Consider the following 26,573-nt stretch of genomic DNA (forward strand, 5'->3'; position numbering starts at 1 on the left):
TTAGTTAAACAATTAAAACTTTTATTTTATCTTCTTTTTTTATTTTTTTTTTCACTTTTCTTCTCATTTTTGGTTTTATTTTTGTTTTTCTTTTTTTTCAACTCCGCTTTTTTTTCTTTTTAAGTTCTATTTTAATTCTTCTTTTTACTCTTCTTTTTCACGTTCCGTTTTGATTTAAATAAATTTTATATTTACTTTTCTTTTTTTTCCTTTTTGTAACTTATGTACTAACTTTCCTCTTATTTTTTCTTGGAAATGTTATTTTTCTTGTATAGGTATAAAAAACCTTTTTGTATTTTTCCCTTTAATTCTTTTTAGGTTTTTTTTTCCTTTTTTTTCTATTATTTTTTTTCTTTTAACTATTTTTCACCTTTTACATTTTTTCCTTTCCATACTTTTCTGCTTGCTGTTTTGATACATAAATGATGAAACATTTTATTCACTCCAGTTTTTAAGGCCAGTTTTCAAGTTATTTTCGCCCTATTTGCAGCGTTAACAAAGGATAAATGGCCTGATTAAAATTTTCTAATGATAAAAAATCATAAAGCATTGATATTTTGATAATTTTGGTGACAGTAATTTCCTGAGGTCACTGCTCAATATTATTGGGAACAAGGAACAAGATAAAAAATAGTAGATAGAAGATAGAAGATAGAAGGTAGAAGATAGAAGATAGAAGATAGAAGATAGAAGATAGAAGATAGAAGATAGAAGGTAGAAGATAGAAGATAGAAGATAGAAGATAGAAGATAGAAGATAGAAGTAGAAGATAGAAGATAGAAAATAGAAGATAGAAGATAGAAGATAGAAGATAGAAGATAGAAGATAGAAGATAGAAGATAGAAGATAGAAGATAGAAGATAGAAGATAGAAGATAGAAGATAGAAGATAGAAGATAGAAGATAGAAGATAGAAGATAGAAGATAGAAGATAGAAGATAGAAGATAGAAGATAGAAGATAGAAGATAGAAGATAGAAGATAGAAGATAGAAGATAGAAGATAGAAGATAGAAGATAGAAGATAGAAGATAGAAGATAGAAGATAGAAGATAGAAGATAGAAGATAGAAGATAGAAGATAGAAGATAGAAGATAGAAGATAGAAGATAGAAGATAGAAGATAGAAGATAGAAGATAGAAGATAGAAGATAGAAGATAGAAGATAGAAGATAGAAGATAGAATATAGAAGATAGAAGATAGAAGATAGAAGATAGAAGATAGAAGATAGAAGATAGAAGATAGAAGATAGAAGATAGAAGATAGAAGATAGAAGATAGAAGATAGAAGATAGAAGATAGAAGGTAGAAGATAGAAGATAGAAGATAGAAGATAGAAGATAGAAGATAGAAGATAGAAGATAGAAGATAGAAGATAGAAGATAGAAGATAGAAGATAGAAGATAGAAGATAGAAGATAGAAGATAGAAGATAGAAGATAGAAGATAGAAGATAGAAGATAGAAGATAGAAGATAGAAGATAGAAGATAGAAGATAGAAGATAGAAGATAGAAGATAGAAGATAGAAGATAGAAGATAGAAGATAGAAGATAGAAGATAGAAGATAGAAGATAGAAGATAGAAGATAGAAGATAGAAGATAGAAGATAGAAGATAGAAGATAGAAGATAGAAGATAGAAGATAGAAGATAGAAGATAGAAGATCCCGCATAAAGATTTCTGATGAACTTACATTAAATTTTAACGTTACAAAACGATAAAATATATTGTCATTTTACCAGTGTTTTAACAGTAGACAGCATCGTTTTTTAAGATAATTTGCGTCGTATTTTGGGACTTTACCATAAAAAAGGGGGGTTGTTATGCACCGGTACCATAAAAATTTCGAAATTTTTCCATACATTTTTTTTCCAAATACGACGCATTTTACTGTTAATCTAATGTTGCATTTTCATTCAAAAACTTGCCCTGACTATAGAAAACATCATACATTTACAACAAATACAGTAACCTTTACAATGGATTTCACAGTAAATGTATAGTTCTTCAAGATTTTTTCCCTGCTAAATAGTACTGTTTAAACTATATTCGTACATTGAAATTAATAATAACTACAGCAGGTTTTATTGTACTTTTATTTTATTTATGGTATGTTTTACGGTATTTTCCTTAAATTAACAGTATGTTTTATTTTATTTTAGTTTCATTTACACTGTTTTTTTTTTAATTGAACTTCAAAAATGAAACAATTTATTAGAAACAAACCAAGCTTTTCTTATTACTCATAACTCACAACTCCCGTCAGGATTTTCGTCACCGCCGTCCGTCCAGCATCTCGCCATTCAGGAAGGGTTTCCTTTAATCACCGCCGCGGTCGAGTTGAAACTGTCGTTGGGCTCCCTCCGACGTTTTCTTTCGTAATTCCGCTTCAAGCTGTCGGCCAAAAGCTCCGTTTTGTCGAGACTGCAAATGTAAAAAAACACAATTAGAATCAATTTACACAGCCTGCATCCCACAACTTACGTCCACTTCTTCATCTTCAAATGTCCTGCTGCTTCAGGAATTAACGTTGCCACCAAGAAAGGAACCATGATGGCAAACTGGAATGTCCGCATTTCACGTCTACGAGCATCCGCGTTGGAAGTAGTAGACTCTGTAATCGAAAAAAAACAATACGTTAAAAATAGGTAACCTAAAAGAAAACACATCGGCCTGCCCAAGCAAGCCACGGAAAATGTCTACTGCTACAAATGAGAAAAGCTCGGAACTTAACCTCAAAGGTAAATTGTTGCACACCCTGGACTAATGAAGCAACCCATTCAAGCAATCGAAGCAACCATCAATCATTCAAGCATTCATTCACGATTCTACTTCTGACACTCGAACAAGATAGAATCAAATAAATTTAGCTCTCACGAAATACAACATAAATAAACCAAATGAACTTTTTGACAGGTGTCAGTGCCGGGACTCAAAATTTTGTTCCGGTTGTTCCGTTTCGCATGGACACAAACACGGTTAGGAGCACGACAAGGACACGGCCACGGGAATGGCCAGGAACAGGCACCTACACGGCCAGGGACACGAAAACGGCCAGAAACACAGACACGAACACGGTCAGGAGTTCGGACAAGGACACAGCCTAGAGCACGGCCACGGGAACGACAAGGAACAGGCAACTACGTGGTCAATTGCGCGTACACGAACACGGACAGATGCACACTTATCCGAAAAAAACTCAGGTTTTGACGTTTCGCGAAATCGGAAGCAAATTCAAATTCAAAAAAGAAATGTTAAGTCGTGAAAACGACACCTATCAAACCACTGAGTTCTTTGAGCTCATTTGCTACGTCACAGTTTTCTTGCCTACTGCGGAGTGGGATTCCGCCCCGTGGCTCTATCCTTTTCCAATAGAATAAAATGTCAAATACTCACACGAAGATGTTCGAACTCCTCGTAGCTTTTCCAGATCGAGCACTTGGCATCTTGGAGGCCTCCATTCGGAATGGATTATTGACGGTGGCCGGAAATGTCCGCAGTATGCGCCGGGTCTGCGTTTCCACTGCGGGTTTTGTCCCGTAACCGAACAGCTCCACACGCCCACTGAAAAAGACACAAATAATACAAAAGAATAGCTTGACAATTTTTCGAAGCAGGCCATGGCAACAACCTGCTGTTGCTTCAGGGGGATTCCGCCCTCTCCAAAATTAATAAAACTCCAAAAACTTACCCAAATGTGAGAAAAATCTGCCATCCCGGAGATGTTCCGGTTCGTTCACCCGGCGGATTTGATGACGGAGGTTATTTTTCATAAGCACACGCGAGTAAAACTTGATTTCGATTCAAAACTGCAGCAAACACGGCCAACACGAAACATGAATGAACACGCGCGAGAGAAAAAGTTTGACAGCTCGCAGCTCGCTCAATCATGGTGCGTTCGTTTCAAGAGCGTCGGCTGCACAGTTTCTGTATAATGGTGCGTTCGTTTTATGATTCTTATTTATTGCTTTTTTACGATTTTTTTTTATTTATTTCGCAATAATGTTTAAAAGTTTAAATGTTTAAACGATTTTTTGCTTTTTGGGTGTTTTTGAATACCCCTGACTCAAGGCGGTTCTAAAAACACCCAAAAAGCAAAATTTGAAAATTTGGTTTATTGGACCTTTTCAAAAAAAACTCCAGAAATGTTTAAATGTTTAAACGTTTAAATGTTTAAATGTTTAAATGTTTAAATGTTTAAATGTTTAAATGTTTAAATGTTTAAATGTTTAAATGTTTAAATGTTTAAATGTTTAAATGTTTAAATGTTTAAATGTTTAAATGTTTAAATGTTTAAATGTTTAAATGTTTAAATGTTTAAATGTTTAAATGTTTAAATGTTTAAATGTTTAAATGTTTAAATGTTTAAATGTTTAAATGTTTAAATGTTTAAATGTTTAAATGTTTAAATGTTTAAATGTTTAAATGTTTAAATGTTTAAATGTTTAAATGTTTAAATGTTTAAATGTTTAAATGTTTAAATGTTTAAATGTTTAAATGTTTAAATGTTAAAATGTTAAAATGTTAAAATGTTAAAATGTTAAAATGTTAAAATGTTAAAATGTTAAAATGTTAAAAATGTTAAAATGTTAAAAATGTTAAAATGTTAAAAATGTTAAAATGTTCAAATGTTCAAATGTTCAAATGTTCAAATGTTAAAATGTTAAAATGTTAAAATGTTAAAATGTTAAAATGTTAAAATGTTAAAATGTTAAAATGCTAAAATGTTAAAATGTTAAAATGTTAAAATGTTAAAATGTTTAAACGTTTAAATGTTTAAATGTTTAAATGTTTAAATGTTTAAATGTTTAAATGTTTAAATGTTTAAATGTTTAAATGTTTAAATGTTAAAATGTTAAAATGTTAAAATGTTAAAATGTTAAAATGTTAAAATGTTAAAATGTTAAAATGTTAAAATGTTAAAATGTTAAAATGTTAAAATGTTAAAATGTTAAAATGTTAAAATGTTAAAATGTTAAAATGTTAAAATGTTAAAATGTTCAAATGTTCAAATGTTCAAATGTTAAAATGTTCAAATGTTAAAATGTTAAAATGTTAAAATGTTAAAATGTTAAAATGTTAAAATGTTAAAATGTTAAAATGTTAAAATGTTAAAATGTTAAAATGTTAAAATGTTAAAATGTTAAAATTTTAAAATGTTAAAATATAATTGTAATTTTATTTGGCAACGATATCATGTTAGTCAGACTTTTTATCAGGGTAAGGAGGTGAACAAACCGGAAAATGTTAAAATGTAAAAAAATGTAGAATTGTGAAAATGTCAAAATGAAAAAACTTCGACATTTCAAAATGTTAAAATGTCAAATGGCATTTTGATTTTTTATGTTCTTGAATTTTAAAAATTATTATATTTAATTTTTTCACGGTTGGGTGTGTTGGCAATTGTTTACGCTCCATACAAAAAAAAAAGTGTGAACACCAAGGTGGACACCTAACCTGTAAAAACCTAAAAGCAGCAAACGCAAAATAAACATTAAACACTGACACAAAACTTGTCTGTGGTTGAGTGTCCTCATTAAAACAGTGCACTTTATCAAAATATCACATATGACTATTTAAAATTCAATTTAGCATTGAAATTATATTTCTGGTATTTTAATATTAATTCTCAATACTTACCGAGTTTAACTTTTTTTATCCTTAGAACGAAACGAAAACGAATTTGACTTTAGCTGTCGGCCACCATTGCTAGTACCAACCACTAGTGTCTTCCTTTTATCTACAAGGACTTCGCCACCCTGGGCTCCTATGTGTACGAGTATGTCACGGAGCGAAGGCACCGAAACCCCATACTGACACTTAGAATTTCAGGGTGCCCGCTGCGGGATCTGAACCGGCGATCTCTGGAATGTGAATTCAGTGCGCGGTCCGATTGATCCACACGGAAGGTTAATCTTGAATCCTTGAAACCTTGCAAATATTTTTCAAACTTCATGTCCCCCTCTTCAAAATCGGCTCGAAAAATCAGGAGGTAAAAAAATCAGCAGCTTAACTTTTTATGGAATTAGAAGTCTAATCAACTGATAACAATTTCAAATGCATTTCCTGCGTTGATAAACATATTTAGCATGAAAAATATATTAAAAACCAACTTTTTTGCGAAAGAACATAATTTCTGAAATACTTAGATATTTTGAAAACTAAAGATTGCAAAACAATTGAACTGGTGTAAAATGCATTTTAAAACACTTTTTTCATTCAAATATTGAATCCGTTTGAAGCTTGCGTATTTTATATTTCAAAGGATAATTTTTTTTCATTACGTAACTAAAATTGAACTTACTGTGAAAAAAAAAAAAAAAACAAAAAATACATCATCGTATTTTTTCTATCAAACCACGCAATTTACTGTACCGATATATTTTACGGTAGCTTATTTTTTGAGACTGTATAAGATTACATATAACAAAACCATCCAACTTGCTGTAATCATGAATTTTAAGGTAGCTCTACCGTCATTCCAATAAAGTTCGAAAAAGACAACAATAAACTTACTATAGATATTATAATATCTATTGTAACTGCATGGTTTTAACAGTGCAAATCATCATATAATTTTATGCGGGATAGAAGATAGAAGATAGAAGATAGAAGATAGAAGATAGAAGATAGAAGATAGAAGATAGAAGATAGAAGATAGAAGATAGAAGATAGAAGATAGAAGATAGAAGATAGAAGATAGAAGATAGAAGATAGAAGATAGAAGATAGAAGATAGAAGATAGAAGATAGAAGATAGAAGATAGAAGATAGAAGATAGAAGATAGAAGATAGAAGATAGAAGATAGAAGATAGAAGATAGAAGATAGAAGATAGAAGATAGAAGATAGAAGATAGAAGATAGAAGATAGAAGATAGAAGATAGAAGGTAGAAGATAGAAGATAGAAGATAGAAGATAGAAGATAGAAGATAGAAGATAGAAGTAGAAGATAGAAGATAGAAAATAGAAGATAGAAGATAGAAGATAGAAGATAGAAGATAGAAGATAGAAGATAGAAGATAGAAGATAGAAGATAGAAGATAGAAGATAGAAGATAGAAGATAGAAGATAGAAGATAGAAGATAGAAGGTAGAAGATAGAAGATAGAAGATAGAAGATAGAAGATAGAAGATAGAAGATAGAAGATAGAAGATAGAAGATAGAAGATAGAAGATAGAAGATAGAAGATAGAAGATAGAAGATAGAAGATAGAAGATAGAAGATAGAAGATAGAAGATAGAAGATAGAAGATAGAAGATAGAAGATAGAAGATAGAAGATAGAAGATAGAAGATAGAAGATAGAAGATAGAAGATAGAAGATAGAAGATAGAAGATAGAAGATAGAAGATAGAAGATAGAAGATAGAAGATAGAAGATAGAAGATAGAAGATAGAAGATAGAAGATAGAAGATAGAAGATAGAAGATAGAAGATAGAAGATAGAAGATAGAAGATAGAAGATAGAAGATAGAAGATAGAAGATAGAAGATAGAAGATAGAAGATAGAAGATAGAAGATAGAAGATAGAAGATAGAAGATAGAAGATAGAAGATAGAAGATAGAAGATAGAAGATAGAAGATAGAAGATAGAAGATAGAAGATAGAAGATAGAAGATAGAAGATAGAAGATAGAAGATAGAAGATAGAAGATAGAAGATAGAAGATAGAAGATAGAAGATAGAAGATAGAAGATAGAAGATAGAAGATAGAAGATAGAAGATAGAAGATAGAAGATAGAAGATAGAAGATAGAAGATAGAAGATAGAAGATAGAAGATAGAAGATAGAAGATAGAAGATAGAAGATAGAAGATAGAAGATAGAAGATAGAAGATAGAAGATAGAAGATAGAAGATAGAAGATAGAAGATAGAAGATAGAAGATAGAAGATAGAAGATAGAAGATAGAAGATAGAAGATAGAAGATAGAAGATAGAAGATAGAAGATAGAAGATAGAAGATAGAAGATAGAAGAAAAGATGAATGAAATGAAATGAACTTCAAACCCCAGTGACGTCACTGTTCTTGGAACAATGTTCCACCAACTACACCAGAAGACAGCTTTTCTTCTCTTGTCGAGACGATCCTCCCGGCAAAGTGAAGAAAAAAGAGCTTTTTTTCGAGCTCATTTCACCTCATAGAAATAGAAGAGGAGAGAAGGAGCCAGGACTCGCAACCGAAGTCATTCATGACTAACCGAGTCGAACATAAATCACAGGACGAAATAATGATTTCAACAGGCAACACACACACACACGTTCAACGTTCGTCGTCTTCTTTCACGTTGACGTTTTGGGCCACTAACACAGACGAATCACGGACCACCAACAACCAGCGGACAAAAAGCTGCTCTCGGGGAAAATGAAGTAGAATTTATTATTATTCCGGAGCGACACTGGCTCTGAGTACGATTTTTTCGTTTCACTTGGTTCCACAGTATTTTTTTTTTCGTTCTCTGATTTTTGTCCTCCATTCTGGCTCCAAAGTGCAATATTTCATGTGAAAATGGACATTGAATTACCTCAGGATGAATGCGGAGAATAATAGAATTATTATGGTGGGGGAAGAAGCAAAAAATGAAGAAAAAAAGAACGCTCGCTTTTTAACTGCTGAAATGTGTTTTTAAATGGCGAAGTAAATTGCCAGGTCAAGCAAGAAATATTGGTGCGAAGTTCACGCGGAGGCACCTTGCAAGAGGGTGGGGAAATCAACAAGAGGTTATGGTGTCATTAAACGATTATTTGGAAATAACAATTCTAAAGGTAAAAAAAATGAGAAAAAAGGCCGTTTATCACTACTAAACTTTTCATCCTTAAATCAAAATTGAACTGATTTAAAAAAAATTAAACTTAATTCGTTGAATTACTTTCTCTTATAACATACCATCCATGTGTCAAAAGTTTCAACCTTTTAATGTTATATTATGAATAATTTTTGACATTTTTTGCAGTTGATTTTTATTCTTTTTCATGGCCATCATCTTCATGACTGATTTTGAAATCAATAATAAATTCATGTCTTTCTAATTTGGATTTTTGTAACAAAATTACCGTTTTTTGAAAATCTAATCAAATTTCAACACAGTTTTTTATACACAGTGAAACAGATGTAAGCGTTTTACATCAATCGTCGTGCTATCTTGTCGCACCCGCCATTTCGACGTTCCGAAAAAACGCGTTTTGATATTTGACCTTATATAAACAAAAACGAAAGCACAAACAATAACAAACACGTTTTGTTAGGCTGACCATTCTGAGCATTGTCCCAAAGTTTGGTTGAAGTTGGTTGCTGGAGTCCCAAGCTATAATTACAAATGTTTACGGCAGTCTAACTTGTTCGTGCGTCAAACGCGTTCTGACCTGAAATCTCTTTGGCCAGTTGTCGCACTTACAGTATGTAAAAAAAGTATTTACACCCCTTGGGCACTATGCACAATTTGTGATGAAACATGTTAACAATTTAAAGTTTGACAGAAACCTAGTACTACGTTTTGTTCAGAAACTCATGCCGAACATTTTGCTATAAAAAGCTCATGAAAAGATGATTTCTATAAAAAGTTATATAACAAATACTATTACAGAAATCAAAAAGGTGCATAAAAAGTTTGTACACCTTTCGAAAAACTAACATAAATAATGTTATTTGTTGACAAATCACCATAAATCCAGTCTTCCAACTCCAAATAGGCATCCTTGACTGATTAAAAAAATAATTTGGATTGAATATAAAGTTTACTAATTACTTAGTGTTAAAGTTTATATATTTCTATATAAAACTTATCGAAACTGAATTTTGCAAACTTTTAATTCAACTAAATGTCAATATATTTCCATAGAATTGCTAAATAAACATTTTGGAGTGGGTATAACACCGTTTTGGGGGTATTTGTATCGCTAGAATAGATTTTTCATTGGAATTTCGTACCAACCCGGAATTACGTAGTGGGAAAATCCGCCGGCATCCGAACCGGTTCACAAGTCAACCTATGTGGCATCGTAAAGGGTATAAAATTTCTGATCTCCGATCATACATCTAGGTTTTCTATAAAACCCACCTAGGTAAAACCTAGGTAAAAACGTTGTTATGGTTTCGTTTGAGCAATCTGCTTAAAATGTATGGAATTTTGTAATTTTTGATCTCATGGATCAAACTTACTTTTAGTAATACTATTCAGCTGTATTCTGAACCTCCAAATAAGAAAAAAAACTGTTATGGTGCAAATTTTACAATCACGTGGCAGCTGTTTGACACATGGCGTCGCGGTTTTCATCAAGCATTCATAGCATGCTAAGGAAAATTTGAAGCTTTTCTGGGGAAAACCGTTGGTTCCGAAAACCCCGGGTGTATTGCCGTTGAGCTCGATGGGGGTTGAACGATTCGACCTGGTCTCTTAGGGAAAGTTGTTCTCCAGACGATTCCACTCATTTCTGGCCATCCTAGAAGTTTCTACATGTTTTCTCCAGGCCTGTAGGAGCGAATGAATAAAAATTCAAAATTTCCCATAGTAATTTCCATGTAAACTTGAACCCTCTTGAGACAAGCCAGTTTTCAACCAAATGAGCTGAAATTTGGCGTGAGAGTCCCTTTGGGTATGCCCTACAAGGGGAACCACACCAGAACTTGATCTGAGAACTTTTCAAAATCCGTACCCACCCTAATGAGCAGCCTTAGGATTATATAGAGTTTTTTTTTAAATAATGATGATTTTTGAAATATTGTCATATAAAACATTGAAAACCATAATAAGATACAACATCAAATTATCAATCATAAATTACTGTACTTTTTTTTTTTTTTTGATTTAGTGCACCGAGTTGAATCATCAGGAAGTATGGTCAAATAATACTTGTTTATGGTTCAAAAGTTGCGGGTTTTTTTCCTAAAATAAATCAAAAAATTTAGAAAATCAAAAAATACGTACAGCCATGCCCCGGTTTTGCATGCTTCGGTTTTGCACTGCCCCGGTTTTGATTCGTTCAGCTGCCTCGGTAAAGCACGGCCCAGTGCTTAACTGAAGCACAGAACTTATGGGATTTTTTTCTATATGGGAGAAATTGGCTATAATCGTATGAAAAATCATACTAACATCAAAAAATTATAGCGTTTTGGAATAAGGATGATGTCAGCTATTGATTGCACTTATAATTAAATGAAAATTTACACAAAAATACGTATTTTTCCTGTATTTTGAAAATGCAATGTTTCTCAAAAAAATACACAAAATAATGGTTATTACAATATGGGTATCAAATGATCGATTTTTTTTTAATAATTTCAAATGTAAATTTATTTTGTACATACCTAAAATATTCACAATACTACATATTTGAAAAATACTAAAAAAAAAGTTTTTTGTTTTAAACATGGGTAACAAACGATCGGGATTATTTCGTACATTTCGAAAGTTATAACACATTTTTTTTTCAAAATACTCAAATTTTTCACATAACTACGTATTTTTTAAAAAAACTTAAAAAATTTCACAAATTACGCATTTTTGAAAAATATTCAATTTTTTTTACAATATGGGTTGATGGTCGGAGTTTTTTTTATACATTTCGAATGTAATAAATTTTGAAACATTAAAGTTTTTAGTATTTTTAAGAAAATACGTAGTTTTGTGAAAATTTTTAGCATTTTCAAAAAATGTTATAGCTTTCAAATTAATTAAAATATCTCGATCATTTGACACCCAACTGAAATTTTTAGTGTTTTTTTTCGAAAGTACGTAGTTTTGGAAAAAGGTTGAGTATTTAGAAAAAAAACTTTGTTATTACATTCGAAATGTATGAAAAAATCACAATCATTTGAGACCAATATTGCAAAAAAAATTAAATTTTGAGTTTTTTTTTTCGAAAATACGTGGTTTTGTAAAAAAATTCAGTATTTTTTAAAAAAGAGCCAAAGACGTTTGAGTTAAACAAAAATATATAAAAAAAAAATTTCGAAATCGGCAGATTTCGTAGAGAATTGTTCAGGTAACCTGAAGTGAAATTTTTCAAAAAATGTTTAGTTGTTTGCCATCTGAAAAAAAACATCATGATGGAAAATAAAACACGAAAAAGATATTTTCAAAATCTTGAAAAAAAATCAGGCAATTTTGTCCTTGAGCCTTTGAATGGACTGATGATTTCTGAGGTATACCTTCTTGAGTTATAAATGTTGTGAAAAATAAGATTTTCTCAGTGTAATTTATTAATACTGAAAGTATTGGTTCGATCTTCAAGGTCGAAAAATTATACTCATGTGAAATTCTCTAACCTTTTCTATATAAAATGATTTTGAAAGTTAAGAATTTAGTTTAGAGATCTGGAGTTTTTTTTGATAAGGTCCAAATAACCAAATTTTGAATTTTTGCTTTTTGGGAGTTTTATAACACCTCTGACTCAAGGCGGTTTCAAAAACACCCAAAAAGCAAAATCTGAAAATTTGGTTTATTGGACCTTTTTTTAAAAAAAAGAAAAAAAACTCCAGAAGTCAACTTTCGAAAGGACTTTCTTCACTGACAATAGGTAATGATCAATGTTAAAACAAATTGATGAAGGATTTTTAGACTCTTAATAGTTACAATCAAGCCAAATGCTTAGTAATTTTTAAAATGTCGTCGAAATGCATAGCATTCCTCGTTAAGCACCTAATTCAAACAAAAAGCTTTTCCCCTGTTCCAAGCAAAACTGCCATTTCGTGTAAATTCATCATTTTTTCGCTTTTCCTCTACATTTGCAGGCCAGCCCAGTACGTCCAGAGTGAAGCCACCCCGTCATCGGTTGAAACCAGCTGCTCCGATTTCCCACGTGGTGTGAAAGGTGCGAAAATATAAACAGAAAAAAAAACTGTGTGCTCGTGTGTGTGCCCCTCCGTGCAGGTTTTAATGAGACCAAGGGGAGGCGCCCCCAAACCCCGGACTGGTGGCATGCGTACTCATATTTCAAACCCGTGGCCACGACGCCAACCACGGCGGGCCCAAAATTGAATCCTGACACGGAACACCGACCCTCTGGACTCGATGGGGGAAGTGGAATTAATTCCAACTTGGTTTTGGGAAACTATTTGCTCAAAGAATAACTAACCAGTTCAACGGCACGGAAAACCAAGTGAAAGTTTTTGGTGGGGAGGAGTTTAAGGTCACCACGCACCACAAACACTTCCAGCGAGGCCTGAAAGTGACGCACGTCAGCCATTTAATTACCCTCCAAGATTCGGAAAATTCTTCCCACGCCCCTCCTCTCGGAAAAATTAATCGGACCAGGATCTTGGCCGACGATCGACCGTGGTGGGGCAATAAACATAAAAAGTAAACATTATTATCACGACCTACCGCCATCATCGACATCGTCCAGTGTTTGTGCGCGAGTGTGTGTGTGAGAGTTAACCGGGGTCAATTGGAATAATATTTGCCATTTTCCTCCTGGAGAGTGTGGGGGGAAATTGCTCGCACGTGATCATTGAAAATTTTGCGCCGGAAAAGTGATACACTGAAAATTTTAAAACGAAAACGAACGAAAAAAACTGCTCAAATTTACGCTCAACAGTGCATGGAAGCATTAAATCAGCATTAAAGGGCAATGTTTGTACACCGTGCTGATTGGTTCAATGTGCGTGTGGGTGATGTTTGCAGAGAGGAATAAAAAAATAAGTTGAAAAGCAGCCAGCAAAAATAAATAAGTAAAGTGTTTAATTATTTCGTGCCCCACCCGCGAGTGCGCGTCAATCAATATTTAGTGAATCGGTAGAAGAAAAAAAGAGGCAGAGAAAGCAACAAAGAAGAAGCGTTCCAATTTGTGAAATAAAAATAAATAAATAAATATCTGCCAGCGTAACACGGAGGAAAATAAATAAATAAATAATTATCGGAAAAAAATATAGGCTAGCAAATGGTGTTGACGCAGCAGCTCAAAGCTCGTAGCATGGCGGTGACAGCTGGTGGCCGTGGCTGCCAGATGATGATGGCAGCACTGGTACTAGTACTGCTGCTGATGCTGGGACCTGGAGTGCACGGCGAGGCGTTTAAATCAGGTGAGTTTCGGGACCCCTTCCATATGCAAAACATTTTTAATGAAAAAAAAGTCTTGATAAATTTTCCATGACTATGTATTTTTTTTTTCATCAATATGAAAATGGTTTGCTGGATCTCACAGAGTGCAAAACACAGTTATTAAAAAAATATTTTGAATAAAAGAAGAATACTTCGCCTAAAGCAGTGGTCACCAAACTGCGGCCGGTGGACTGGTCCTGATTTTTTTATGGAATCCGGCCAAATTAGAATTCCTCGTATCAATTTGACTAGGAAAATGATGCATAAGTTTGCAGTTATTACGATTTTTTAAGGATTTGGGGAGTATTAAATAAGTGTTATCATACAAAGGGACAAATAAAATAAAGGGATTTATAAAACAATAAAAGTTTAACAAGTTAAATGAAGAAAAAAATCAAATACTCTCATCTGTTCATTTGAATTATAACCATAAATTTCCAAAATTTCGAAAATTTTATTCTAGCGAGAAAAAAAAGTTTTTGCGGTGATGTACATTGGAATTCCTTAATAGTTCCAAATGTTTTTAAACGAGCCCAAACGTTCTTTATATGATTATGGCGTTTTAGATTGTTTTGAGTTGATTAGACTTTAGAAGTTTTAAGAAAAAAATATTTTTTGTCCTCTGATTTTTCGGACTAATTTAAAAAGGAGAGCGACATAAAATTGAATAAAATTGCATCGGCCTTAATTCTTATTTAATTTAGAAAGAAACATTAATTGAATTGAGTAACATTGAATGACTTAATATCAGAAAAATATCCAAAGGTTTTAATGCTCAACGTAAAAAGCATTGAATGTGAATTATTTGTAAAATGAATTATGATCTTTCGTACTAATTTGAAATTTTCTCTAAACTTCCCTTCAAAATTATTATTGATGCTCCGAAATTTTATTAACCTGTGTAAATTGTTTTTTAATACAAATCGTCTTATCAAATCAAATATTATTTAAGAGCGAGTTTTTCACCGATGTGAAACAGGTCGTATCGAGGTGCTCCGATTTGGATGAAACTTTCAGGGTTTGTTTGTCTATACATGAGATGAACTCATGCCAAATATGAGCCCTCTACGACAAAGGGAAGTGGGGTAAAACGGGCATTGAAGTTTGAGGTCCAAAAAACATGAAAAATCTTAAAATTGCTCGCATTTCCGTAAAACTTCATCAATTCCAACTCTCTTAGATGCATTCGAATGGTCTTTTGAAGCCTTTCAAAATGTGCTATAGACATCCTGGATTGGTTTGACTTTTTCTCATAGCTTTTGCAAATTACTGTTAAAAATGGAATTTTTTAAAACCTTAATAACTTTTGCCAACAGCCTCCAACACCCATACTCCCGTAGGTCAAAAGTTAGAGAATTTCATGGACTATAAGCCTACGGTATTAACTTTTTGGCCAATCGCAGTTTTTCTCATAGTTTTACGATTTTTCTACAACAAACATTTTACAACGTTAGTTTTTGCCCTGTAGGCCTCCATAGCGGCACTTTTTGGTCTCAATTTTGACATAATCGGAATCCTCAGAAAATTTTACATTAGATTGAGGTGTTGTAATTTTGAATTTGATTGTAAAAAATGCCATTTAGAATTAATTAAAATATTATTAAGCATTTTGTCGGATTAGGGGTAAAACAAGTTTTCGCCTACTTGATACAGCATTTGACGTATTGATCATAGGGTAAAAAAGATATATTTTTTTTGTCAAAAATGTTTTATTCAATTATTTTTTAAATCAATACTACAACTCCAATACTTCTAACTTACGTGAAATTGTCCGAGGATTCCGAATATGACAAAATTGAGACCAAAAAGTGCCGTCTTCTTGGTCTACTGGGAAAAAACTAACGTTGTAAAATGTTTGTTCTAGAAAAATCATAAAACTATGAGAAAAACTGCGATTGGCCAAAAAGTTAATACCGTAGGCTTATAGTCCATGAAATTTCAAAAAAAAAAAAAACTAAATTTTGACGAAAAAATACTGGCTTTTGAAAATACGTGTTACAGTGCTATCCATCGAAAATTCACTTCAATTGAAAATATTTTAAAGCTTCCCGGGCGGACGGTAATAACAAAATTCATGTCATTTCAATAACAAATACTGTTAAAATAACAGAAAGTGTTATGGAATCTTCTTGAAAACCCCATTTTTGCATAAGGATTTAATAACCATTAATGTTATCATAACAAAATTTGTTATTGGTCTGATATTGGAGGAAAGCCAAAACAACTTTGGAATAACATTTTTTGTTATGGATGAATACCTCGTACTGTTATTGGGATGATCGGATTAGTTGTTAAAATAACAAAAAATAATAACAAAGATTTGTTCGAAGAATAACTAAAAATGTTATTAGTCTGTTATTACAATAACGATCCAATAACAAAAAAATCATAACGGGAAATAACAAATCATGTTATAAATAACATAAAATGTTATTGGCCTAGTATTTTCAAATATCAAAAAATGTTATTCCCAAGTTATTTCCGTCTGCTCGGGTTACTTAAACATGTTAAAAATGTTTATAAACTTATGGGAATGCATTTAAAAGCGTGTTAGCTGGATACGCTCTTAATTTTGTTAAATTTTAGATTTTTTTTTCTTTTTTTGTTGCACCTTTATTTTTCAGGCAGATTTTGAAGGTGGTGGAGAAAAAACCTTTTATTAAAATTTGTACCAGATTTATTTAGAAAATAATTGATTTCTATGATATAATTTAGAATCAATTTGAACAATTTTTTGCTTTATTGGTGCATGTTTTGAAATTAATTTATTTTTTTTTTACTATTGAAAGGAACACGGAGAAAAATAAGTTCCCAAAATCGTGAACAAGCGTTCATCAAAATGAGAACCTCGATCAAAGTGTTCAAAACTCATGGGACGATTTTGAAAAACGTACCATGAAATTTGAACACTTTGTTCGTGGCTCTCATTTTCATGAACGCTTGTTCACGATTTTGGAAACTCTTTTTTCTCCGTGAATAGCAAAACGTTTAAAGCTAAAAAGATATTTCAGTCTAATCTTATTTGTAAGCCTAAAAAAAGAGATCAATTTCCAAAAATCTTAAATTTGTTTATCAAATGGAAAACAAGTTGTACAAAATGTAAAATTTCAGTGATATTTGGGTCCGCCAACTCACACAGCAGTTGCCCCGACCCCTCCTTGATTTGCATGAAACTTTGTCCTAAGAGGTAACTTTTGTCCCTGATCACGAATCCGTGGTTCGTTTATTGATATCTCATGACCGAGGCGCGGTTCGACCCCCTGAATTTTGAACATGAAATAAAATACGTGTTTTGCAATAATTTACAGCCTGAAACGGTGATAAGAAAGAAATTTGGTCTCAGAGGGACTATTATGTGAAGTTGGACGCCCGGTTTGATGGCGTACTCAGAATTCCAAAAAAAAAACAACAGGTTTTACATCGACAAAACACTCAACAAGATTAAAAAAACTCTGCCATTTTTGGTTACTCAACCGATTTTTTTTGGAACATGTCATTTTAAGAGAAATTTAATGTGCTTTTCAAATCTACATTAAGCAAAAAGGATCATTGTTTCATTTAGAACAAAAAATTTCATTTAAAAATTTCGTGTTTTTTCCAACTTTGCTGGGTAATTTTATAGAGAATAACAATGCTCAACAAATTTGTAGATAAGACAATAACAAAAATTTTGATATAGAAACATAACGGGATTGCTTATAAACATCACGAGTTATCGCGATTTTACAAAAAAAAAAAAGTTTGAAAAAGTTGGTCGTCGTTGATCATTGACGTTCATGGTCACCCGCGACAGACACAACGAAATAATGAAAAACTCGAAAAGCAACTTTTTCAAAACTTTTTTTTTATAATCACGATAACTTGTTAAGGTCATAAGCATACCCCTTACGATTGTATATCAAAACTTTTGTTATTGTCTGCTCTACAACGTTGTAGAACATTATCACACTCTAAAAAAAACCCTGCAAAGTTACAAAAAACACGAAATTTTAAAATGAAACATTGTGTTCTAAATTTAAAAAATACCCTTCTGACTTAATGCTCCAGAAAGAATTTACAGCTGAGTAACGCAAAATGGCAAGTTCTTAAAACTTTTTTGTGCTTTATTCGATGAATAAAACGTTTTTTAGGAATTTGACACCAAATTTCCACCTCATCACCATTGCAGGCTGCAAATTATTGAAAAACATGTCTTTTTTAAATGTCCAAAAATTGAAGGAGTCGCACCACCCCTCCGTCACGAAATATAAAAAATCTGATTTCGGATTCGTGATCAGGTATAAAAGTTACCCCTTAAGACAAAGTTTCACGCAAATCGAAGATAGATCGGGGCAACTTTTCCCGATTTTGTGTGAACTGTTACAGAATAACCCCCCTATTTTACATCGCAATATCAGTTAAAAATACGACATTATGACAGAGCTTTGTAAAATTTATGATATTTTCGAAAAATTGACAATGCTGCCAAATTTTATTTGATAACTCGTACACTAAGTCAAAAAAAATTATTTTTGGCGCTGAAAACGTTTTCATGCAATGAAAATGTTCAAAAATGATTAATTGCACAGTTTTTGTTAAATTAAAAGTCGAATTTAAATAAGGGTTTTTTTTTTAAAATTAATAGCAGTTTTTTATGAGTAGTCCAAAGCAATTAAAAAAAACTTTTCCACAGAAAACAAATAGATAAACAAAATCCATCCATCCATCCACAGATTGAATGCAAAAAAGGTCAAGTTTTGTAAAGCTAAGACAAATCATAGTCAAACTTTTGAAAATAATTCAGGTTCAGGTTTCAGCATGTCTTAATCTCTGCCTTTAATTTTTTTTTTATCTCGACGTTATTTTCCACCGCTTACGCAACACTTTCACTGATCCCTTAATTCCTCCAACACGACCATTCAATTAGGACAAAGCTCCACCTGCCCCAGGTATGCGACCCTGCTGATCACGTAGCCAAAATCGATATTTCGCACGAATTTCCGCATTCCCCGAAGCCCTGTAACCTGATAGCCTCGTCAAAACTGGCCAACGACGACGACGACGACGACGAAACCAAGTCAGCCAGCCAATTGAATCAACGGAAAAGCGGGATAATCCCAAAGAAAAACAATTTTCCAATCAAATTAAAATATTCCAATTGGCATTTTCGGAGGGGGGCTTCCAGCTCCACTTTTTCCACCCAACTGGGTCTCCCGCACAGTTCCGATCATCGATTTCTGGTGGCCACCCACCGCGCCCTGGGAGGGGTAATTGGAGGGGTGGTGGGTCTGCCGAGGGAGCTTTCTTGGCCTCTTACTTCACCCGAATTTTCTCCGGTTTTGTCCGGCGGTTTAAATATTCATTTTAATAAAATTGATCGATTCTGTTTGCCTCCGCAGTGGCGAAGAATTCAATTGGGTAGCGTCGATGGCATGTGGGCCGGTGGCGTGGGTTAGGCGGGATTCAAAGAATGAACTCGGAGAGGTTTGGATTATTTTGGATAACCCAAAGGGCAGACGCCCGAGGGGGGATGCTGAGTTGAGCTACGCTCAATAATGCCGTGTGCCGCCTACAACAAGATGCTGGATTTTGCTGAATTCTGTCTGCACATCTTAATTTGCAAAGGCTAATAATTTTGAAAAATATTCTATGAATAATAATCAACCGATTATAGAGTTTATATTTATTTTTTAAAGGTCCTATAGAAAGACAATAGTTTAAAGGACCTTAAAAAAACTCTAGAAAACGATTTCCGAGAAATTTATGAAAACACTGATAGCGACCATCCATCAACCACGTGGACACTTATTTTGATTTTTCAGAGCACCTTCCATTCGTATGTAGCGCGCATTCACATTCGCGGTTTATGGAAGGTCCCATGTCAGCAATAGGATCGGTAATCACAAGTCGGAGCGTTTGCTACGGTATGTCCACGCATCGATCCTTACCTGTAGTTTTTTTTTTGTAGATTCCTCACTGCGGTTTACATTACGCCTAGGACTGGCCAATGTATTTTTTATACATTTTCGGGTGTTCAATCATTACTTTTGACAAGAAAAGTGCATAAGGTCTAATGACAGGAGTCGAGAAGATGGTTTATGGAATTAAAACATTTCAAAATATATTGTTGTTTCCTTTTGTACGGCTTCATTCGTAAAGTACTTCACGCAAAAATTAGATAAAATTATGAAGTGTTTGATTGCATTACCAAAATTGAGCAGTGCGTTTTGTACATTTTTTTTTTAATATTTTTTTTTTAAATCAAAAAAATATTTTTCAAAAAAATTGTAAATTGTGATGGAAATTTATAGAGCAATTCCATCTCAAATCAGGAATTTTTCTGAGACATTTGTACCCGACCCTCTCCGATTTCAATGAAACTTTGTAGACATGTTATCCTAGGCCTATATAAGCCATTTTTGTGTATACGGAGCCAATTGTACACGAAAATAACATTTGAGAAGGGCGTAAGTTATATAAGTATTTTTGTATTCTGTAATTTAAAAATGACTGTAACTCGAAGGCGTTGCATCGTACCAAAAAGTGGTCAAAGACAAACTTGTAGGAAATTGGACGGGCTTTCTGAAAAAAATACACTGAAAGAAAAATACACGCCACTTCTATGGGATTTTTCAATTTTCATGTTTAAAAGTTAAATTTTAAGGTGAAGTCACGATTTTTTTTCGTTCAAAATTTTTGAGGAAAAAGCCTAAAATGTGACTAAAGACTCACGAAAAATGCAGGATGGTATGTCTCTCCCAAAAAAAAAATACAAAAATCATTTACTAAAACTGTTTTTTTGAAAAGTGGTCTAAACGTCAAAATTTTCAAAAATCAACAGTGGGAATCAATTCTCCAGACAATTTTACATAAAAGTCTCCATATTGACCATTATCCCAAGTCCAATCCTCGCGAAGTTACAGCGGTTTTAAAAATAAAATTTTTGAAAAAACAGCTTTTTTGGTGGTTTTTTGCATTTTTTATATGACAGACTGGATTTTTCAGTCTCGAAAATATTTATACCAGAAAGCTCGTCCAATTTCCCATAAGTTTGCCTTTGACAGCTTTTCAATTTGACTCGTTTTAATATTTACGTAGGATGATTTACCTTCCAGATTTCTACCACACTGAAAAAATATTTTGTTTTCAGTTATGTGCAATGTAATTATGCTTGTATCTGTAAGCCCATGCATCCAATTGGAATGCTGTCAAATGCAAACTTATGGGAAATTGGACGAGCTTTCTGGTAAAAATATTTTCGAGATTGAAAAATCAAGTCTGTCATATAGAAAATGCAAATAACCACCAAAAAAGCTGTTTTTTCAACATTTTTATTTTTAAAACCGCTGTAACTTCGCGAGGATTGGACTTGGGACAATGGTCAATATGGAGACTTTTATGTAATTGTCTGGAGAATCGATTCCCACTATTGTTTTTTGAAAATTTTGACGTTTAGACCACTTTTCAAAAAAAAAGTTTTAGTAAATGATTTTTGCATTTTTTTAAGGAGAGACATAGCATCCTGCATTTTCGTGAGTCTTTTAGTCACATTTTAGGCTATTTCCTCAAAAATTTTGAACGAAAAAAAAATCGTGACTTCACCTTAAAATTTAACTTTTAAACATAAAAATTGAAAAATCCCATAGAAGTGGCGTGTATTTTTCTTTCAGTGTATTTTTTTCAGAAAGCCCGTCCAATTTCCTACAAGTTTGTCTTTGACCACTTTTTGGTACGATGCAACGCATTCGAGTTACAGTCATTTTTAAATTACAGAATACAAAAATATCTAAATAACTTACGCCCTTCTCAAATGTTTTTTTCGAGTACAATCAGCTCCGTATACACAAAAATGGCTTATATAGGCCTAGGATAACATGTCTACAAAGTTTCATTGAAATCGGAGAGGGTCGGGTACAAATGTCTCAGAAAAATGTCTGATTTGAGATGGAATTGCTCTATATGCAATCAGCTGAACTGAATTTAAATTGCATTCCCCTGCGTTCAGAATCATTTCGAGCATGTTTGGGTTGATTTAAAATTGATCAGAATTTTTGAAAATTTTCGATAAATCGCAAAACGGTTTTTTTTCGCAAAAAGATATGTTTTGGTCAAATATAATATTTTTTTCAAAAAAATATTGCATTACAACTAAACTAGTGTAAAATGCTTTTTTACACACTTTCTGCAAAAAAAAGTTGAGACTATGGCTTGTGATATATTGTAAAAATTGTAGTTAAATTTATCAGATTTTAATCTTTTCTTCAGTACAATGACTTATGAAAAATCCAGGGAAATTTTAAGACTTGATACAACTAAATTGATCTTTTTTGTATACAACAAAATTTTAAAACATTACTTTATTTAAAAAAAATGTTCTAGATACCCACAAAAAACACATATTCGAAAATTACGTTTTGTTCGCAACAATATAATAAACATATAGGTTTTTGGATAATGTATGTGCAGATTTGTAGATTCTTTTTAAATGTTTGCGTTAATCAAGGTTGCTAATCGATAAAAGTAATCTAATCGGTATTTCGATAATTCTATTTGCGATAATTCGGGCTAGTGAATTTTTCGGATTTCGCAGATAGCGTGAAATTTGAAGATTTCCGTGAAATCCCGTGAAATATTTCATTTTTCTCAAATCATTGCTTAGAAATAACGTCATGATATATATTACATCAATGAACACTTCTGGAGTTTTTTTATAAAAGGTCCAATAAACCAAATTTTCAGTTTTTGCTTTTTGGGTGTTTTTTAATACCCCAGACTCAAAGCGGTTTCAAAAGCACCCAAAAAGCTAAAACTGGAAATTTGGTTTATTGGACCTTTTAAAAAAAAACTCCAGACTTTTAAAGTACATTTTATTAGTATTCAATTGAAAAGTTATTTGAAGAATTTTTAGCAAATCAAACATTAACATAAAATTTATACAACTTTTACTAAGAAGTGAATGCTACAAATACTTAAATGATGTTAACATAACCCGAGCAGACGGAAATAACTTGGGAATAACATTTTTTGATGTATGAAAATACTAGGTAAATAACATTTTATGTTATTTATAACGAGATTTGTTATTCGTCGTTATGATTTTTTTGTTTTTAGATTGTTATTGTAATATCAGACTAATAACATTTTATGTTATTCTTCGATCAAATCTTTGTTATTATTTTTTGTTATTTTAACAACTAATCCGATCATCCCAATAACAGTTAGCGGTATTCTTCCACAAGAAAAAATGTTATTCCAAAGTTGTTTTGGCTTTCAACCAATATCAGACCAATAACAAATTATGTTATGATAACATAAACTGTTTTTAAATCCTTATGCAAAAATTGATTTTTCAAGAAGAATCCATAACATTTTATGTTATTTTAACAGTATTTGTTATTGAAATGACATGGATTTTGTTATTGCCGTCTGCCTCCTTTTAAACCTGTCTTGAAAATCAAAAGGCAGATGAAAATATTTAAAACAAAAACATCAAAATTATAATGAAACATAAAGTCTAATCAACTGAAAACAATTAAAAATGCAATATTTTGCAAAATATTTTGAATTTTTATAAAATTCCATAGCAACGCAAAAACTTTTTTTCTAAAAACAAAATTCGTCGATGCTAAGAAATTTGGGAAACTAATGGTCGCAAAACAACTGAATAGGTGTATAGTGCCATTTTAAACACCTTTTTATTCAAATGTTAAAACCATGGCTCGTAATTCAATTATTATACTTTCTTTATATTTTTGCAATAAGAATAGAATAAAAAAAATGCTTTCATTTGAGTAGAGAAAAATAGGATACCAACTAAATTTTGTAATATTTTTTTTCTTTTCAATTTTAAATAAAGAAAAGTATAATTTTAAATAAAATAAAAAGATGCAAGCTTGGTCATTCAAGAATAAATGATTAGGCGTCATCCATAAAGTACGTCACGCTCTAGGGGGGAGGGGGGTTTTCGCAAGTGTGACAAAGTGTGACAAGGGGGAGAGGTGGGTACGTGAGACTGTGACGTCACGCTGGACTATTTCTTGAATACTGAAAATTCAGTCTTAAAATATAGCTATGTATAATGTTTGAATAACTTTACTCATAAATCAAACACGATTCAAGGCTTTTAGAAACAGAGTTTTTGATGATTGATTTGTTATGCTTAAATCATCAGATTTTCAAAAAAAAAAACTATTGATGGTGATTTCTATCACTCCAATATTTATCAAAAAAAAAATGAAAACTTTTTCATTTTACAAAAACGTGACGAACTTTTCGAGAGGGGGTCATAGCCAGCGTGACAAAGTGTGTCATAGGGGGGAGGGGAGGCGTTAATTTTGGCTGATTTTTGCGTGACATACTTTCTGGATGACGCCTTAGTAGTTTTGATCTATAAAATCACCTTCTTATAGATTTTTGCTAAGTTATGTTCAATTTTAACGATATTTGATTGTTTGGGTGGATAGTTGTCGTGAAAGGTAAAAAATACCACATTTTTTGTTTTCTGTTCTGAGTTTGAATACAAATTTGAAGATTTATTGTAGTGTTTTAATAGTGAGAATTCGTTTGCCCTTCATTTCACATAAAATATATAGCCAATCCGTAAACCACGCGGAATCTTTTTTGGAAATAAAGAGAAAAAGATTTTGTCGTGTTCAAATTTTGTGAGGAATTTTTGTTAGCTTATTGAAAAAAATATAATGAAGAAAAAAAGCAGTTTTTGTTATTTTAACAAAAGATTTTCAAGGATATTTTTACATGTTTCACTTTTATGAAATTTGGTGTTTTGAAATCAGGGCCCCGCGAAATTTGAATTTTTCAACCGTGAAAAAGCACTAATCCTATATTCTTATCGCCGATAACGGATGATAACTCATTTTTAAATCTCTTTAAAATCGTTTTAATTCAACAACAAAAAAAAACCGTATATTTTCGACAATTCTTAAATTTTCAAAATATGCACCCAAGTAGCAATTGAAATGCTTTATATTCTTATATGGTTTTAAAAAAGTTTTATTAAATGCAACAATGTTTTATTAAACTTTCATCAAAGCAAAAAGGTTTTCATCTCGCATAACCTTCAAAATATTTTCAAAGTTTCTTCAAGACTTGATTAGGAATTCTGCTTAGAAGTTTTAATTCAGTTTTTAAGTTACACTTCGAGATTTCCTGAAGAATATATGGCGCAGCTTGAATACCTTGACGAAGTCTGCAATAAATCTTTTGCGTCTTAATAAGGAATTTGACCAAGCTTGTTGGATTTGAACTGTCACTTCAACTTGTTCAGTTGTAGAACGAGAAACACAGTGCAAGGAGACGAATTACTTTGATCCAGCTTTTAAGTGCAGCTACAAGTGATCTCTTAATTCAAAGTTTTCAAAAGCGTGCAAAGTTTTCAAAAGCGTGCAAAGAATAATAAAAAGAATAAATTGGTGGTTTTGGTTGTGTTTTTTTTGTTTGGGAAAAGATTTTTTAATTACCGTTTTTTTTCAGAATTTATTATTGGGAACTATTTGTGTATTTCAGAAATGGTGCCAGTGCAGTTGTTGCTTAATACTATTTTTATGTAAAGATATGTTATTTTCGCAATTTATAATAACTGAACAAGGCGTTTCACACATTTTGTTTTGTGTGGCGTTTCTCGCAGACTTTTTGTTGAAAACTTTTAAGGCTTGATCAGAACTGTATAAAGTGCTTATGGTTTGCAATTAGAAATTGATAGAACTTTGAATTCTGCAAGTTTTCTTGTATAAAGCCATCAAGCTTTTATTCTGTGTATTGTTACGCGCTGTCATTTGCAATTTGTTGGTGCTGTTTGAGTTAGTTAAGCACACGGAAGTGATAATTGCGCTGTTGAGTCGGATAAAGGGCATCCGGAAACCGATCAGTATGGATAGTTTCACGCAGATGGGGCGGATCAAGTTTACGCCGGTAGATCCAGTGGATGAAGGTCAGGAGGTTTTCTTCAAGGACGCCGCTTGTCTTCAGGAGACGAAGCAGGAGATGATGGAATTTGTCGAATTGAAGGCACCGGACCGGCTGGGGCAAAGGTTCCTAAACTTGCTCTACCTCTGGGTTCACCTGAGTGTGTTGGCAAAGGTGGTGGCCATCCAGGCGCAGGTTCCATTCCTCAGCATGAACAGATCGGAAAGTATCGAAATGATTGGCAGCCTAGGAGCGGCTCGTGTCTGAGATCTTTTCAAAGACACCCGCATGCAGATTCCGTGCATAACCTACAGTGACTGGACGGCAACGCGACGGTGGATGTAGCTTTGGCGGATGTGTTATTCGTACAAATAAATATTTTTGAAATGCAAGCGTATGTTTTTTTATTCGGTTATTTCCAAATTCAAGTTTTTCACCACCGATCTTTTTGCAGCTGAGAAAACACGCATGCGCTGCGTCCTCGCCTTGTGCGATTTGATCTTGATGAAAGCCATGATAAAACATTTTGAATCTGAATATAGCCGTTATAAAACTTTTATAAATCTCGTAAGTCTTGGCAAGTTTTGAGCCACTCTTGTACAAGAAGGAATGAATTTGAAATAGATTTGAACAAGATCATTTAT

The 26,573-nt window shown here is 32.6% G+C and overlaps 1 protein-coding gene and 1 long non-coding RNA gene across 2 annotated transcripts in view; one reads left to right on the forward strand and one right to left on the reverse strand.

Annotated features, from left to right (window-relative positions):
• LOC6046522 (synaptogenesis protein syg-2) overlaps positions 1-26,573 on the forward strand; it is a 587,979-nt gene that overhangs the window by 42,467 nt on the left and 518,939 nt on the right. The window contains exon 2 of the mRNA XM_038265832.1: positions 12,720-14,009. Coding sequence (XP_038121760.1) covers positions 13,868-14,009 — 142 coding nt within the window. The 5' untranslated portion in view covers positions 12,720-13,867. The remainder of the gene's footprint in view (positions 1-12,719; positions 14,010-26,573) is intronic.
• On the reverse strand, positions 2,250-3,767 carry LOC119770615. Its single transcript, XR_005278916.1, has 4 exons — positions 3,687-3,767; positions 3,392-3,559; positions 2,480-2,609; positions 2,250-2,419 (listed from the first exon to the last, which is right to left on the reverse strand). It is a non-coding gene; the product is annotated as an uncharacterized LOC119770615 (long non-coding RNA).

Source organism: Culex quinquefasciatus, chromosome 3 (assembly GCF_015732765.1).
Source record: "Culex quinquefasciatus strain JHB chromosome 3, VPISU_Cqui_1.0_pri_paternal, whole genome shotgun sequence".
In the NCBI taxonomy this organism is placed as follows: domain Eukaryota; kingdom Metazoa; phylum Arthropoda; class Insecta; order Diptera; family Culicidae; genus Culex; species Culex quinquefasciatus.